This window comes from Megascapheus bottae, chromosome 18, assembly GCF_031878675.1.
Source record: "Megascapheus bottae isolate mThoBot1 chromosome 18, mThoBot2.hap1, whole genome shotgun sequence".
In the NCBI taxonomy this organism is placed as follows: Eukaryota; Metazoa; Chordata; class Mammalia; order Rodentia; family Geomyidae; genus Megascapheus; species Megascapheus bottae.
In genome coordinates this window covers 39,238,420-39,255,637 of record NC_143526.1, presented here as the reverse complement: position 1 = coordinate 39,255,637, position 17,218 = coordinate 39,238,420, and the positions used below count along the sequence as shown (strand labels likewise).

Genomic DNA, 17,218 nt, shown 5'->3' with positions numbered 1-17,218 from the left:
TATAGCAAGCGTTTCCAGTGTGTGGAACACCACTCATCTCTCCCACTGTACCCAAATCCTTCACACGCCGAGACCTTTCCAGGTAGCATCAGAGACGCTCCACGTTTGGGTTTCTGGGGGGACAGCTCCAGAAGATGTCTCCAGCCCTTGACAGCAGGGCCTTTGCAGGAAGTTTCCGGGTGGACACCTCCTGGGTGTGTTCTGCGTGACCTATTCTAGGTGTTCACAACACTGGATTCTCTCCCGGCCTCAGTTTCCTGCTCTGCACCCAGGGCTTCCTGAGTTGTCAGTCCTCATCACTCTAGGAGGAGCCCAGAAAGCCAGAACAGGACATGGCAGATGGGGGACCCTTAAGGACTCCCTGGGGGGGCTGAGATGGGAAAGGCCATGCCCAAGGCTGCAGGGTCCTCAGGGGATTAAAAAGAGGTGAGCTGTAGAATTTCCTGTGATCAGCCTTGGGACAAGAGCAAGGAAACACCTGTACCAGGGCCCGGGGGACACAGGGGCATAGCCCTGAAGCCCTGTGGAGTGACACACCTGCTTCCATGTACACTCTACTCCTGTCGCCCCTCACCCGAGCCACGCCCGGCCCCCTACAAACCCATCCACCACCCACCACCCACAGGCCCTGCCAGACACATAAACCACATTTCTGCACAGTGAGATTTCTGCACCCCAATACCCCAGCTTCAGCTTCAGCTTCAGATCCTCACTGGGCTACAGCAGACAATAAATCTAGCTTGCTAATTACATAGCCAGCTTGTTAGAAGCCCCAAACAATAAAAAAAATAACAAAAACCAACACACACACACACACACACACACACACACACACACACACACACACAAACCTAGCAGCTGGGAAAGCCATGAGCTGATGTCAAATCTGACTTCTGCTCCCTCAATAGACATAGAAAACTTTTCCAGGCACTGGTGGGTCATCTGGAAGCTGCACCGGGCCCCAAGCCTCCAGGAAGATGCCCACAGCATTTCCTGGCACGCTCTAAACACTTGCATGTCCCAGCGTCATCAGGGCAGGTGCTGGCACCCTTAGGGTCTGTCAGGAAATCCATAACACAAATGCAAAGAACCATGAGGTGTGTGTGTGCATGTGTGTGCCCAATTAGTCAATAATTCTTTTATTTTTCCCTTTGCAGTTACTGAGGTTTGAACTCACAGCTGTGTTCTGCTTGGTGGGTATTTTACCACTTGAGCCAGTCTGCCAACCTTTTATTGTTTTAGATTCGTTTCCAGATGTCCTGTCAAAACTTTATGCCCAGGGGCTGGGAGTTCGGCCTAGTAGTAAAGTGTTTGCTTAGTATGCATGAAGACCCGGGTTCGATTCCTCCATACCACATATCTAGAACACCAGAAGTGGTGCTTTTGCTCAAGTGGTAGAGCTCTAGCCTTGAGAAAGCTCAAGGACAGTGCTCAGGCCCTGAGTTCAGTCCCCATGACTGGCAAAAACAAAACAAAACAAGACACTTCATGCCCAGGCCAGCCTCAAGATTTCAAGCCTCTCAATCTCTTCCTTTCCACTAGCTGGGATTACAGGTATATGCCACTCCACCTGGCGTGCTCAGAATTCTCTTTCTAACTGGATTGCTCCCTGACATAGTTTTTTTTTGTTTTTGTTTGTTTTCAAGGATACACTTGCAAAGCTCTCGCTAAAGCTTCCCCTCCGTTTCAAAAACACAGACAAAAATCTGATTTGCTGGCTCATTTGCTTACCCACTATCACGTAGCTGTTGGTTGTTGGAAGGGGAGCAATTGACCGGGAAGTGATTAACTTTTCACATGTCCAAGGAAAATTCCACAGGCATTGTCAGCCCTCCAGCAGCTCTGATTGGAACAGCCATCTAACCAGCCCCCACAATTCCCAGGGTAAACGGATTGGATGGATAGTCCCATTGGGTGGGGGGTGGAGGGAGAAAGAAAAGAGAGAAACAAAATAGATTTCTTACCTTCCCATATCTGGATGCAAATGTCCCCGTGAGTAAAGAGTGAAAAATAATTATTGTCTCGTCCAAGTCCCACACAAACACACGCTGCGACGGAGAGAGGAAGACAAGGGAGATGAGTAGACGGCCGCCATTTGACTTCACGCCTGCAGAAATTCATTTCCTCGCAGAAAGGCAGGTCTTGAAACGCATTATATTTAAGTGATAAAACACATGCAGCTCCCTCGCTGGGGCCCCGGGGGGCGGCCTCCAGCCTCCTCTTTGAGGTGAGGAGCCAGTCCTCACAGCCAAGCATGGGCTCCCACCAGGCTGATCCCACTGCCAGGAGCTGGGCAGCCTGTTCTCGCCTCCACATAAAAACTCAAAGCCAGGGGGCAGCCAGGCCAAAACCAACAAGAAAAATCACATAACTCACTCAACGTCGCAAAAATACTACCACTTCAGCCCATTACTCACCACCAAAGCTCAACTGTTTCTGGTCACTTCTACTTTTAGGGCTTGAACTCAGGGCCTGGGTGCTGTCCTTGAGCTCTTTCCCTGGAGTGCTCTACCATCTTGAACCACAGCTCTACTTCCCAATTTCTGGTGGTTAATTGGAGGCAAGAGTCTCAGGACTTTCTTGCCTGGGATGGCTTTGAACTGTGATTCTCAGATCTCAGCCTCCGGAGTAACTAGGTAGCTGGGACTGCAGGTGTGAGCCACCGCCAGCACTCAGCTGCTTTTTTCTTTCCTTTCCTTTTTTTTTTTTTGTTGGTACCTCAAGTTCTTGTGGTTGCTAGGCAGGCCCTCCACCACTTGAGCTGTGGCCCTTTGCTTCCTTTCTGCTTTAGTTATTTTTTCAGGTAGGTTCTTGGACTTTTGCTCAGGACATCCTCAGGCAGGCCTTGGCCTTCTTACCTATGCTTCTCACATAACTGGAATCGTAGCTATGTGCCACCATACCTAACTTACTGGTTGAGATGGGGGTCTCACTACTTGCCCAGGCTGACCTCCAACTGTAACCCATCTGATCTCTGTTCTCTGAGAAAATAGGCATAGACCACCATGCCAGGCCACCTCAATTCTCAATAACATTTATAACTATATTCATAGATTTGCCCGCAATGTGGCGATAGCTTCTGATGGGGCCTCCTGAAATAAGAGGGTTTAGCTCATTATAAGGGTTTTACAAATGTGAATGCGTCCATTTCTAATGGGACCGGCTCTGACCATTCTTCCTGTGCTGGCAGAGTGAACTTAAGATGGAAAAGATGGTAAGTGAGGCCCTTCCCCTTTTTCCCTTCCTCCAGTGTCTTTAGTACCTGTCAGCTTGGCTTTGTTGATGTGGGTGAATTGCTTGCATGTTTGGTTTTAGAACTGACATGAAGTCTTCTGCACTCTGATTTTACAGGTTGGTAAGCTGCATAAAGTGCTGGCCTCTGGTGATTACTGTGCCCTGCAGGCTGGGGTTTCACAGACTCGTGCCCTGTCTCCCTTGCCATGGCTACCTCTGAAGGCCTATTTTCTCCCACGGTGCCTCCCAGCTCAGCACCCCCAGAGCATGGCTTCCTATGCCATTCTGCCACACTCTTGAGACTCCCACAATTGAGGTCACATGTGTCCAGGCCTTTTTTTGGGGGTGGGGGAATGACTTAAAAATGGGACCTAGAAAGGAAGGGTCCCAGGAGGGCAGGAACAAAGGGTGGGGATGGCAGAAGCCCAGCTCTTCCCAGGACCCCTGTGACTCAGAGGAGAGCTGGCTGGGCACTAGTGCTGGACTGGTGGAAGGATACCATGCTGTGGGGCTTCTAGAAGCTTCTCTGGCCTGTGGGAAGGGCAGGCACATGTGCATTTCTGTCCCATTCTGATATCTCGATGACTCTGCTATCTCCTTGTCCCTGGGCCTTCAAATAATTCTGCTTTTTCACTTAGGCCAGCTCAAATCAAATAGGTTCTGGCACCTGCCACTGCGGGCGTTTAACCCATGCTAGCCCAGGATTTCCCTCCTTTCCACTTTGACTTCTTTTCTCTCTGGTAGACTTTGTCCACGAACAGAACTGCCAGACACTTAGATGGAGCCATGCAGGCCCACTCTCCCTGCCGACATAAAACCCAGGGCCAAGCCGGGCTCATTTTGTTCAGCTGTCCTCACCTAGTGGTCCTCACTCTGGGGTGGAAAAGCAGACGTTTCCAGAATACCATCCCAAGGTTCCTAAATTCCATGTTCCCACCGGTTCTTCCCACCTCAGTTGCATGGAAAAGTCTCTCCTCCCACCCCCATCAGGAGCAGGAGGGCGAGCAGGTGACAGAATGGTTTGGGTGGGCATTAATAGTCAAGCGGCTGTGTGTTTTCTATTACTCAGCAGCTCTGGCTGGCTGATTTTCTTCCAGCCTTTGGCCAGGATCCAAACTCCCTGACAGAACTGGGTAAGCGCAGGGCTAGGAATGCAGCTTAGTGATAGAGTGCTTGCCTAGCTAGCATGCATGAAGCTCTGGGTTCAAGAAAAAATGGAGGATGCATGTTCTTTTTTCATTTTGCTCCATTCTGGGGCTTGAACTCAGGGCCTGAACACTGTTCTTAGGCTTTCTCAAGGCTAGCGCTCTACAACTTGAGCCACAGCACCACTTCTGGCCTTTTCTATATATGTGGTCCTGAGGAATCAAACCTGGGACTTCATGCATGCCAGGCAAGCACTCTACCACTAGGCCAAACTCCCGGCCCCAGGATGTGTATTCTTAAGAATGGAGGGAAAATGGGTGCTGGTGGCTCACACCTGTAATCCTAGCCATTCACAAAGCTGAGATCTGCAGATTGGGGTTCGAAGTCAGCCTGGGGAAGAAAGTCTTGTGAGATTTTATTTTTTACAAGTTTTTTGTTTTTTTTTTTTGCCAGTCCTGGGGCTTGAGCTCAGGGTCTGGGCTCTGTCCTTGTGCTTCCTCAAGGCTAGCACCACTTCTGCCTTTTTCTGTGTATGCGGTACCAAGGAATTGAACCCAGGGCTTCATGCATGCAAGGCAAGCACTCTACCACTACAACCAAGCTCTGGGCCCAGTCTTTTGAGATTCTGATTATCAATTATCATGCAAAAATTTAGTAGTGGAAGTGTGGCTCAAGTGGCAGAATGCCAGTCTTGAGTAAAAAAAAAATGTTCAGGGACAGCACCCAGGTCCTGAATTCAAGACCCAGCACTAGCATACAAACACACAAATTAAAAGCAAAATCAGGAAGGAAGCACACACAATGGCACATGCTGGTATTCCCAGCGCGGGGGGAGGATGGGGCGGGAGGACTGCCTGGTGGAGGCCAAACTGGTGTCCCACAGGGGTTCACTGGTCACCAGTGAACAGACATGGCGTTGGTTAACACGTGTAATGCCTTCTGCAGTGACCAGCAAGCGACGACACTGGCTAAACACCTGCAGCCACTTTGGGGGGCTTCACATCTGGCCCATCCCCCTTTGCTTGCTTTGTCATTACAAGCATGGGGCATTGCCAAAGCCAGCTGCATTCAGCCTGCAGGGTGGAAGATCTGAAGGCTAGACGTTTGCCTCCCTGCAGGAATCTTGAGTTTGGGGTGCTGCCTGAGGATCTAGGATGTGGATGGAGTTTGAGGCGACCCTCTCCAGTCCCACCTCTACTTCTCCATCCAGTTGTACCTTCAGGGGCCCAGGGCACCTGCAGTCCACAAAGCACCCTGATGGCTCTGCCATGCCACTGTGGTCCTCGCCACACCAGCCAGTCCAGCGAAGGCCTTTCCCATTGCCTTTCCCTGGGGTTTCAGAGGGGGGCTCACAGCCGTGGGCAGCTGCTTTCCCTGGGAATCTGTCACACATGTGAACTGTGACCCCACTCAGGACCTGCTACTGTAGACTCTGGGATGGGCCCAGTAGGCCCTCCAGGGACTCTGAGGCCATTGAAGCAGTGTCCTGTCCTGTCCCTCCCAGCTCCAGGCTATCCTCCCTGAGCTTGCTCTCTCAGCACAGCTCCATGAGGCGGAACTATTTTCTCCTTGTCTCCTGGGGAGCTCACTCAGCCCCAGCCACAGACATCTACTCACCCAGCGGCCAGTCCCTCCTCACCTCGATCTCACTGTCCCCCACTGGGGAGGGGTCACTACTCCTCTTGGAGCGGCCCCGGAGTTTCCCGTCGGAGGCCCGAGGCGGCCTGTCAGGCTCTCCCTCCTTTGGGGGTGTGGAAGGTCCATTGTGGGTGTTGAATTCACCTGGAGTAAGAAAGGTGATGAGGATGAGTCAGAGGCCAGGCTAGGCATCTCTCTCTGGAAGATGTCACACAGGTCCCCAGCTCCAAAGGCCGCCCCAGGGGCAAAGGTCACAGGTTAAACTGCTCCTCATGACCCATTCCCACATTCACCATCTTCCCTGCACCCTGATGCTGGGATCCCAGATCTCAACACTCGGGAGGCAGGGAGGGGGCTCTAAGGAGCACTAATTAGCTTTATGTAATACTCTTTATATGTGGAGTGAGCGCCCTGGACTGGCGGGCAGGGGACAGAATGCTGTGAGGTGGCACATGACATGGCCCCTGTGTCACCTCTCCGGCTGTGCCAATTTACATCTTCTGGGTTTCTGTCTTTAGATTTCACTAGTTTCTATCCTGGCTTTTGTTATCTCCTTCCATTTGCTTTGGGTTTAATTTGTTCTTCTTTCTCTTTTGGTATGAGTACTAGGGCTTAAAAAACAGCTCTTAGCTTTTCTAATCAAAGCTAGTACTCTCCCTCTTGGGCTACATCTCCATTCTGGCTTCTTGTTGGGTAACTGGAAATAAAAGAATCATACATACTTTTCTGCCCAGGCTGGCTTTGAACTTCAATCTCAGCTTCCTAAGTAGCTAGGATTACAGGCATAAGCTACCAGTGCCTGACTTTTTCTAGCTCCTTCAGGTGTAAGACGAAGATTTTGGTATGTAACTCACATTCTCTCTCCCTCTCTCTCTCTCTCTCTCTCTCTCTCTGTCTCTCTGTCTCTCTGTCTCTCTCTCTCTCTCTCTCTCTCTCTCTCTCTCTCTCTCTCTCTCTCTCTCTCTCCCTCCCTCCCTCCCTCCCTCCCTTTCTCCTAGTTCTGGGTTTGAACTCTGAGTCTGGGCAGTCCTTAAGCTCCTTTTGCTCAAGGCTATGGCTCTATTATTTGAACCACAGTGCCACTTGCAACATTTTCAGTGATCAATTGGAGGTAAGAGTCACGCAGACTTCCTGCCCATCCTCAGATCTCAGCCTCCTGAGTAGCTGGGATTACAGGTGTGAGTCAAGTCACCAGTGCCGGCAAAACTTTCTACTTTTAAACATGGATGCAGCACACACACACATGCATGTGTGCACAAGCACATACATGCATGCATACACACACACACACACACACACACACACACACACACAGGTTAAGATACCTGAGGATGGAACCCATTCCTCTCAGTGGAAACAAGAGGCTAAGACCACTGCAGTGGAAGTCAGCCTCTGTGACGACATACCTGCCAGCAACTCGGATCCCTGGCTGGGGACACTCTGAGGAGTGTCCTGGAGGACATAGGTGGATGTGGAGAGGGGCGACGGGCAGATGCTGCTGGCCGGGACATAGGGGGCACTGTAGGATGCACTGTAATACTGGGGGTGCTGGCTCTGAGCAAAGCTGGGGTAGGAGGGATAGTCCTGGAAAGAGAAAACAGAAACTAAGAAGGGGTGAGTGTGTGTAGGGAGCCAGCAGGGGCTGTCCCTGGAACAGACTCTGAGAGCAGGGTGGGGAGAGAGGAGACTTGGGAGGGTGTGAAAGAGATGTGGGTGGACATTCGGCATTGGCTTCTTCTGGGGGGGTAGGGGTGGGAGGGGACACAAAGGTTTGGGTTCCCCTGAAATGGAAAAGCCCACCCAGATCTGTCTCTGGGGGTGCAGAGTCACAGCACTGGGGCACTGATGCATCAGCCCAGCTCTTCCTGAGGCCACTCCTGGACTGCGAATTGTTGGTACTCCCTGCCTGTCCTGTGTGTGCAGCCTGGGCAGCTGGAGGTGAGCAGGTGACCCTGCTGGACACACATGTGTCCCTAGCAACCAATGCAGGGCCTGGCATCTACAGTACCTCGATAAATATTAGTTAAATCAAAGAATGAAAAAGACCCCCAGGAGACTCCCTATGCCAGGGAGGTTGCATGGTAGGGTCATTTGAACCAAGCAGACACAGATCGCTCTTCCCTGCAGAACATCAGCATCTAGAACATTCTACTTGGAAGTCACAGAGTCCAATTCAGTCACCCATTCACATTGGTCAAGCTTAACAGTGGTAGCAAGCCCTCCCCCTCCCCTAGAAAGCTCTTTGTCCTGGGCCCAACCTAGGCCCTTGGGGGAAATCCGTGCCACTGACAAGGTCTCAGGGTGCAAGGGACAGACACCCAGAATTCAGAAGCCCCTTCTGGAGGCTGGTTCGATTTTCAGTTTACTGGCTAGCTACAAAACAATATTTGCGACACAGCTTTTGTATTTTCCAAGTCGAGCTGTTCAGATTCTTCAGCCTGAGAAGCCCTCGGGCGCTCTATGTGAATCTTCTGAGACTCACAGGACAGGTATGCAAGCACTATCCACCATGCCCACACACCTTTCCTCCCCTTTTCCACGATATGGCTCAGATGGCCTTGAACTCACCGACAACACTCTCCTGCCTCCAACTTCCAAGGGCTGGGATTATGAGGGTTCATTTTTTTTTTTTGAGGGGAGGCAGGGTCGTAGGGTTTGAATTCTGTGCCTCACCCTTGCTAGGGAGCTGCTCCGCCAGCCCTTTGTGTGGTGGCTGGTTATTTTGGGGGCAGGATCTCATAGTATGCCTAGCCCAGCCTAGACTGCAATCCCCCTATTTTTGCTTCCTTTTGTTTCTGGAGTGACAGGTGAGGGCTACCGTGCCCAGCTGGTGTGCTCACCCCCTGGCTGAGCTAGCAGGCCTCATCAGCATGCTCAGTCACTGAATGAGATCGAGCCTGGGATGGCCTTGAACCATAATTCCGGATCTCCACCTCCCAACTGGCGAACGTTACAGGCTTGAGCCACCATGCTTGGCCCCATGCTCTAAGGGAAATCAAGTGAATTGCTACGGTGGCCAATAGGGAACTGGCCTTGGTTGGGTTTACTGAGCCTTCAGGAAGCCCACAGGTCTCAGTAAGCGGTGAGGACCGCGGGACCTTACTGCCCAGCAAGGCCCATGCCTTGGGAAAAGAACATGTTTACACTCGTACGGTCCAAGCTTACATGGGGCTCAGGGAAGGACCGGGCATCTTGGAGTTGTTCTTGGAAGATCCTCTCACTGGCCTTCGGCACAATCTGGCCCCTGGAACCCCCAAAGCCAGACAGAGGCCAGTTTCTGGTGGGGACAGTGTGTGTCTGGGGCAGCTGTGTGGTGCCCTGTGTTGGGGAGCACTGAGTGGAAGAAATGAACACACCTGGTGCATGCTTCCGAATCCGGCAGCGTTGCTGAGCCCATTGGTGCCTTGATAGAGCCCCGCTGTGCCTGCAGGGGACAGGAAGATGGGACAGGTGAGTTTTCTCCATCTGGGAGGAACACAGAGGAGCGCAAGGCCAGGTGCCACTCTGAGACCGGAGGCTATGAGAAGGAAACCAAGTGATGCACATAACACATCCTGGCTCAATTTCAAGGAGCCAGGATTGCAGCTGTGATGGGGTCTTTTTGCAGAGTACCTCTTCACCAGCCCCCGACTTTTTTTTGACAGTCCTAGGCCTTGAACTCAAGGCCTGAGCTCTGTCCTTGGGATTTCTCTAGGTTACATCATTGAGCCATAGCACCATTTCTGGCTTTTCCTATGTATGTGGTACCGAGGAATTGAACCCAGGGCTTCTTACATGCTAGGCAAACACTCTACCAATAGGCCATGCTCCCGGCCCCCCAAGGCATTCTTAAAAACCTGTCCAGCAGATCTGCCCCCCAAAATGATTGGTAAAGGGAGTTCTTGAGGTCAAAAGAAGATTGCCAAAAAGGAAAAGCTCTTATGAAAAAGAAAGTAAAACCAGGAGTAAACGAAGGCGCTTACGACCATTCCTCTTTGTCTTGACACAGGCCATCTTTGAGAGCCAATGGTGACTATCCAATTTGAGGACTTGGTCCTTCGCACACATTGCCTCATTGGGTAAAAGACTTGCCAGGGTCCATCGTCAAATCACCCTCCAGTCATATGCAGTTGCTGGAAGGACCTGGAGAATTTTTCAGTCAGCTGCCACCTCAGTGAACTTGGGGGCACTTTATAAAAAGAGCCCTAAATCCTGAGTGGGAAGGAGTGAGTCAGGGAAGATCCCCTGGAGGAAACAGCCTTGAAGTAATGTCCAGAAGAGGAGAGAAGCCAGTGGGGGAAGAGAACAAGAAGGCGTATGGCCCCACTGGCCTTTTGTCTCTATCTCACTAGGGCTTTGTGAAGAGCCAGGAAGTTCACAGTGCCCAGCCCAGTGCCACATGCCAGGTCCCACCCCATCCTCAAGGGCTGCCCAGATACAAGCAGCAAGAGGTCTAAACTAGCCTGTTTCATTTAAGGTCATCTCTTTGGTTCTGGTTACCGTGGCAGAGCTAAATACCGAAGATGAGAACCCCTGGCCTGGGAAGACCCCTGGATGTGTTGTTGTCTCATCTGTCAGCTTTCACGGGGCTAAGTTAGGGCAGAGCAAGAATGTGAATCTAAGGTGGGCAGTGCTGCCTTTTCAAGAGACAGAAATCCGGGTTTCTATGCAGGTTGCCATCATTGTTAAATGCAGATAATGTATATAAATGGAGAGAAAAAGAACAGAACACACACACAAACACACACACACAGACCCCCTCATCATCATCAGTACCCCTACTGCTATAGGATGGGTGTGGCCTATAGGTTTCTGTATTATGACCTTGGGTTTAGGGAGACAGAAGGAAGACTGTGGGCCAGGAGTTTGGCCCAGTGGTGGAGTGCTCACCTAGCATGTATGAAGCCCTGGGTTCAATTTCAAGGTACCACATACACGGACAAAACCAGAAGTGGTGCTGTGGCTCAAGTGGCAGGGCACTAGCCTTGAGCAAAGGGCAAGGACAGCGCCCAGGCCCTGAGTTCAAGCCCAGGACTTGAACTGGCAAAAAAAAGAAAAAAAAGAAGGAAGACTGCCACATTGCCAATATGACAGATTCTGCTCCCCAGAGTGGACCTCAAAGGGGCCCAGGACCCAGGCAGTGGATGCCTCAGCAGGAGCCCAGGCCCAGGGATGGACTACAGGGGCTTGACACACGTGTGGGCCTTGTGTGCGTTTGCAGAACCACAGCCGAACTTCCCGAGTCTGTAGAACGCTCTGAAAGACAGGGATGGAACTTTCCCAGACTCCAGAGGGGGTGGCTGGAAAGGAAATTATGTTAAAAATTTGAACAATAAAGCTGATTCTAGAGTTATAGCCTCAGTTTGCACAGTGAGCTACACGGTGTCGTGGAAGAGATGGGGGCTGGGCTCTGCCTGGTGTCACCTAGCATGGAGTGGTCACAACCCCTCCCAGCTGCAGGCGGAGGCTGTCTAGGGTTCTGGCAGGTGCTAGACCTCCCTCTCCCCCCTCCTTTCCCCTGAGGTACCCCACTAACAGGTGCTGCAGGGCCTTCACCTCCATGACCACGTCCTTAGGCTGAGGAGTCCGTCCTGATCCGCACCAGACCCCGCTGCCCTGAGGCTGGCTGGAAACCTGGCGGGAACCCCACGGTTTAGACTGCCTCCTGCTGAATCTGACCATCCACAGCACGCATTCGAGCTCGTTTACATTCAGAGTGGTGACTCTGAATGCCCCTTCCTGATCTGATGGCCCTTCCCGGTCTGTCTGTCATCTGGGGGCCTCTGCTGACCACTGCACGGGAAACCCTCCTTTCCTCTCCTCTCCAGCACAGCCCAGGCTTCAATTTTCACCCAAGCCCTTTTTCAAGCCATCAGCATTCGCATTAAGACAAATAACCTCCATCTACCCGGCCCTCATTCTTTTCCAGGGGCTGATGGCTGCCCACGCGTTGTCTGGGACCCCCACGGCCCCAGGGAACAGGAGGGCAGGTCCCTGCAAGATGCAGCCCAGCTCCAAAGCCTAGGGGCTCAGCTGGCTCAGCACAGCATCTCAAGCCATCTCACCACTACATATGATGGCAACATGGGACAGCCCCGTGGATAACCCAGCAATAAGCACCCTCTTGTCAGCGCTGCCTCAGCTGGGCCCACCTACAAAGGGAGGCCCGGCCTGTCAGGTCCAGGGTGACTCCCAAAACGTTGATCCTCCAGCTCAGCCACGTGTGACCCCTGCTGGAAGCAGAGGCAATGAATGGCCTGACGCACACCAGGCTGCACATGGGAAAGACCCATGAGAAAGAGCTGGCCGACTGGAGGTGGCAGGGGAGGTACACACAAGCCAGCGCGGGCAGAGGGGAGCCTACAGGAAGCTGCGCCCACCCAGGTGACCTAAGGAGAGTCCATGTCGCAGAGGGGCAGGTGACTAGACAGACGACAGATCTTCATGGGCCCCATTTGCCTTTCCCAGAACCCACAGTAGTAGAGGCCCAGGCATACAGCTCTGCCCCCTCCTCCTCCAGCCTCGCTCTACCACGCTGCGTCCAGTGAGCGCCCCCTACAGGCCAACACAGAGCACGCCAAGAAAGGCCCGCTGCCTTCAGGGTGAAGACATGTGGTGAGCCTCTGGTGACTCTTCCACGCCTCAGTTTCCCCGTCCCAGCAAGTTCTTGGGGGCTTCTGTGAGAGGAGGCAGGAGCAGAGGCCAGCCCGGGTTTGATGGACACCTGGCTGCTCGTGTTGTGGAGAGAGTTCACCCCCATGGCCCTTGAACTTCACTAGGATAAGAGGTAAGGGGGTGGGGTGGGGTGGGGATAGAAGAAAAGAAAACAATTGGGTAAGTCGAAGAGCAGGGCCCAGAGAAGGTGAAGCTTCTGGATGGGAGGCTGAGTTCTCAGCTCCAAGGACAGGGGACAGGGGCCTGTGTCCTCTCTGTCCTGTGTAGCCCAGCCTCAGGGCCTGATGGCTACCTTCACAGCCCGGGCCAGCCTGTGCCTCTGCCCCTCCACATCTGGGTTCAATCACCACCCTTGCTACTCACCACAAAGGCCTCATTCACAGGCAGCACAGAGCACATTTAACTGGTTGTAAAACAGCCTGCATTCACGAGGATGCCATTTTAGAGATATCCATCACCCCATCTCCACCACACAGGGCAAAATATGGGTAAAGAGGGGGAGGAATGAACCGGACGCAGCGGCTCACATCTGTCATTCTAGCTACTCAGGAGGCTGAGATCTGAGGACTGAGGCTCAAAGCCAGCCAGGCGCTGAAGTACCTGAGACTCTTATCTCCAATTAACTCTAAAAAACCCAGGGAAGTGGGGCTGTGGCTCAAGGGTAGATTGGTAGCCTTGAGCAGAAGAGCTCAGGGAAATGCCCAGGCCCAGAATTCAAGCCCTATGACCCACCAAAAAAGAAGAAGAAGAAGAAGAAGAAGAAGAAGAAGAAGAAGAAGAAGAAGAAGAAGAAGAAGAAGAAAGGAAAGGGGGAGGGGGTCAAGGGGGAAGGCCAAGAGGAAAGAGGGAGAGGCCAAAGGAAAGGAGAGGGGCCAAGAGCAAAGAGGAGGAGGGGTGAAGAGGAAGGGGCGGGGTCAGGAGGCGCAGTTCTGCTGCCAGGGAGAAGCTGTCCTGAGGTCACCATTGCAGGAGATTTGCACTGAACAGTGCTGTGTGGAACAGATAGCTGCAGGGCGGGACTGGGAGACAGGATTGAACAAGCCCTCTAGTTTACTGCAGCTTAGTGGAGGATTCGCGCTTTTGGAAGCCACTTAGAGGACTCAGCATTGAGAAAAGCCAGCCACATGGAGATGTGGGGATGGGATGGATGATCCAGGTTATGGGGAAACAAAAAAGTACAAAGGCCCTGAGGTCAGTGAAAGAGCCAGAGAGAGTGACACACAGGATGGGTCAGATAGGACATCAGGCATGACACTGTGCAGGGCTCCAGTGGAGACAGGGTTGTCAGAGCAAGACATCGGAATTAATTTCTGGCAGCCATGCAAAGCCCTGGCTGGAGCACGGTGACCTGTGCCATCACAGGGGGCCATCACAGGGGAGGCCCACCTGCCTGACTATTCAGAAACAGATCAGCAACCACAGCCAATCCCAACACGAAATGCACCAGTCTTTTCTGCCATCAACCTCTCCTAGATTCTGGGAAGGGTAACCCATGAAGATCAGTTCACGTTCCACCATGAGAGGACTGTGTAGCAGGATCCAGGGACTTGCTTGGAGACAAACAGATGCCAACATCTGGCCAGGGACTGCCACACCATGCTCTCTCGGCAGCGATAAAGACAAGTTCTCCAAACCGATTGTTTTTTTTTTTTTTTCCAGAGAAAGAATGAGAGAGAGAGAGAGAGAGAGAGGGGTGGGGGGGGAGGTCTGCCCCATGGCACAATGAGCACAATGATCCTTCTGACAATCCCAGATCGCCCTGCAGGACCACAAATAGTGCACCTATCCACCCAGTGGGACAAGGCAAGGAGCCTTGTCAACTCCACCCAACCCCTGCCAGCAAGAAACCAAGCCTCTTCCACAGACCAGTACATTCCAAGCAGGTCCACCAAAGGCACCCAGGAGGGTACAGAAAGAATGGAGGCAAAAACTCCGCCCTCTTTAACGCAGTCTCTCCCTTCCAGATCAAAGCTCTGTCCCCAGAAAGCCGTGATTTCTTCCTTGCTCTAAAGCCTCACATGGCTGCTGCTTTGACAGGCCTGCGGGCACCCTCGCTTTTCATCTCCACTGGGTTTATTTGCCCTTCTCTGCTTGAGTCTCCAATCTTCAGAGGTGAAATGATTTCCAGGTTCCCACATTTGGGTGCTTGTTCCTCCTGCCACCAGCAGCAATGAGAGGGACACATTCTGGAAAATGTCACAGCACTGGATGAACACTGAGTAACAAAGGGCTGTGCCCACAGGCCCTGCCGGGATCTTGTGACTCAGTTTCCATCTTTTCTTCTCTCTAGATGAGGAAATTTTACCACATGCTGCCACTCATGCCTCTCTACATGAGGTCTCTGAGTCTACCTCACCACGGCGCTATCCTGGCCCTCAGTTACCTTGTTCAAGCCCTTGGTAATCAGAAGCAGACATCAGAAATGTCTCACACAGAAGTGCAATGGTCATTCAGGGACTCAGTGTCATCTTTGCAAACCTTCCACAGGGCTGAGCATCTTTTAAAATAAACCATCAAGGCCAGGCACCAGTGGATTACATCTGTCACCCTCCTGGCAGGAGGCTGAGAGGATCACAGGTCAAGCCACACTGGGCAGAACTGTCTGGGAGAGTCTTATCGCCAATTAACCAGCAAAAAGCTGGAAATAGAGCTGAGTCTCAAGTGGTAAAACACTAGTCTAGGATGAAAAGGCTAAGGAACCATGGCCAGGCACTGAGTTCAAGTCCCTGTACTGGTAAACAGGAAAATAAAGTTAAGATAAATGAAACATGGTCCTGGCAGAGTCTACATCCACTAGTGGCTGCTGAGGGACCCTGGGCTGTTTCTTAACCCCTCACAGTCTCAGTCTTCACATCTGCCACGTGGATGCTAAAGCCAGCTGCACGAGATAGGGTCCACTGTGGGAACTGGAGGATTGAACACACCGCATTCCACTGTACGAAACCAACGTCACCCAGGGTTACTGTCAGAGCCCTCCCGAGTCAATGTGGTTTTCTGGTGGTTGATTGACATCCGAGCCTCAGCCAACTGTTCTACCCAGGTTGGCTTCAAACTGTAACTCTCAGATCTCAGCCTCATGAGTAGCTAGGATTACAGATGTGAGTCACCGGCTCCTGGCCACAGAACTCTTTTGTTTTAAGCCACAATGCCTGTGGCAAGTTGTTCAGAACAGTCATGGTGTGATTGTGGAGTGTCCCCGCCCCCCCACAGCTGTATGCTAAAGTCTTCATCCCCAGAGCAGGGCTAAGTAAAGGTGGGGCCTGATGGGCCATGTTCCCAGAGGACCACGGGAACATTCTGGGCACTCTCTGCTTCCTGGCTCAGATGTAGTAGCCATGATGGCTGCCCCAGCCAGAGGCCCAAAGCAATGAGTTCCCAGCCCCATGTTCTCTGTGTGTGTGACTGGAACCTCCTAAACAGGAGCCAGTCTTTCTTTTTTTGTAAGTTAACGTCTCAGGTATTCTGCTGTAGTCATGTGAAGTTTACTGATGCAAACACCAGCCAGACACTACACAACACCTATGTCTATGACAAGAACAAGGAGAGTGGGGCTGGGGTTACCCAGCTGTCCTTGGGCTCAGCCCGCTTGACTCGTCCTTGAGCAGGGCTGCCACATCTTTGGGCATCACTGGGCCTCGTCCCCCCTGACCTGCATCCCATGCCCCCCCATCCCCATTCATGTGGAGACATGTTTATTCCTTATTGGCTCCAGAACTAGTCCAGGGGCACAGATGGGGGCAACAGGAACCAACTTCTGCCCTTGAGGTGACTACAGCAGAAGGGGGTGTTCACAGGAATTAACTACAGCATTGATGCTTACAAAAGAGAGCAGTCATGGCTCCAGAAATGAGGGCGTGGAGGTCACCTCCTACCTGAAGCTCAGAGAGGTTAGGGAACACACGAGGTGGCACAGCAGGAAAGAGGCAAGCCCCTTCTTGCCCCAGGCTCACACCCAGCCGTTGAACTCTCCACCTCACTTTGCCTACATTTCAACAGTAATGAATTTTACAGTGGCCTGTAGCTGGTCTTGGGCTAGGCTGTTTGCCACCACAGTCACCCAGTGACAGCTTCTGAGCAGACAGAAAATCCAGCCCTGAAGCCCTGCCCACCAGTGCACATGCTTGTGCACACACACACACACACACACACATACAAGGACTGTCCTGTGCAGAGGTGTCAAGGGACACAGACACCACCATTCGTTCTAGACACAAAGGTGGCAATGGCCGGGCTCCCAAGGTCCACTCCCCTTCCTCTCATGGTGTTGAGGCCACAAGTCTTGGCTGGACTCATGACCACCCCATCCCGTCCTCTCCTCTCCTCCTCCTTGCCCTGCATGTGATGTCCTGGTGCTGCAGACTATGTGTCTCTCCAAACTTTCTGTGCAAATCTAATCTGCAGTGCATCAGGAAGAAGGGCCCCGAGGGTAAAGCTGTCACTAATGGGGCCTGTGCCCCCGTACCAGTCCCGGGAGAGCTCTTCCTCCCGCTACCAAGTGGGAAAAGTGACAAGACAGGAAGCAGGCCCTGCCCTGAATCTGACTGCA

At 52.3% G+C, this 17,218-nt stretch overlaps 1 protein-coding gene across 2 annotated transcripts in view; it reads right to left on the bottom strand.

Moving 5' to 3' along the window:
• Eya2 (EYA transcriptional coactivator and phosphatase 2) overlaps positions 1–17,218 on the bottom strand; it is a 61,870-nt gene that overhangs the window by 26,386 nt on the left and 18,266 nt on the right. For both annotated transcript variants that reach the window (XM_090352471.1, XM_090352472.1), the window contains exons 4-7: positions 9,375–9,442; positions 7,425–7,602; positions 6,020–6,162; positions 1,965–2,048 (exon numbers count right to left, since the gene is read on the bottom strand). In XM_090352471.1, coding sequence (XP_090208597.1) covers positions 1,965–2,048; positions 6,020–6,162; positions 7,425–7,602; positions 9,375–9,442 — 473 coding nt within the window. The remainder of the gene's footprint in view (positions 1–1,964; positions 2,049–6,019; positions 6,163–7,424; positions 7,603–9,374; positions 9,443–17,218) is intronic.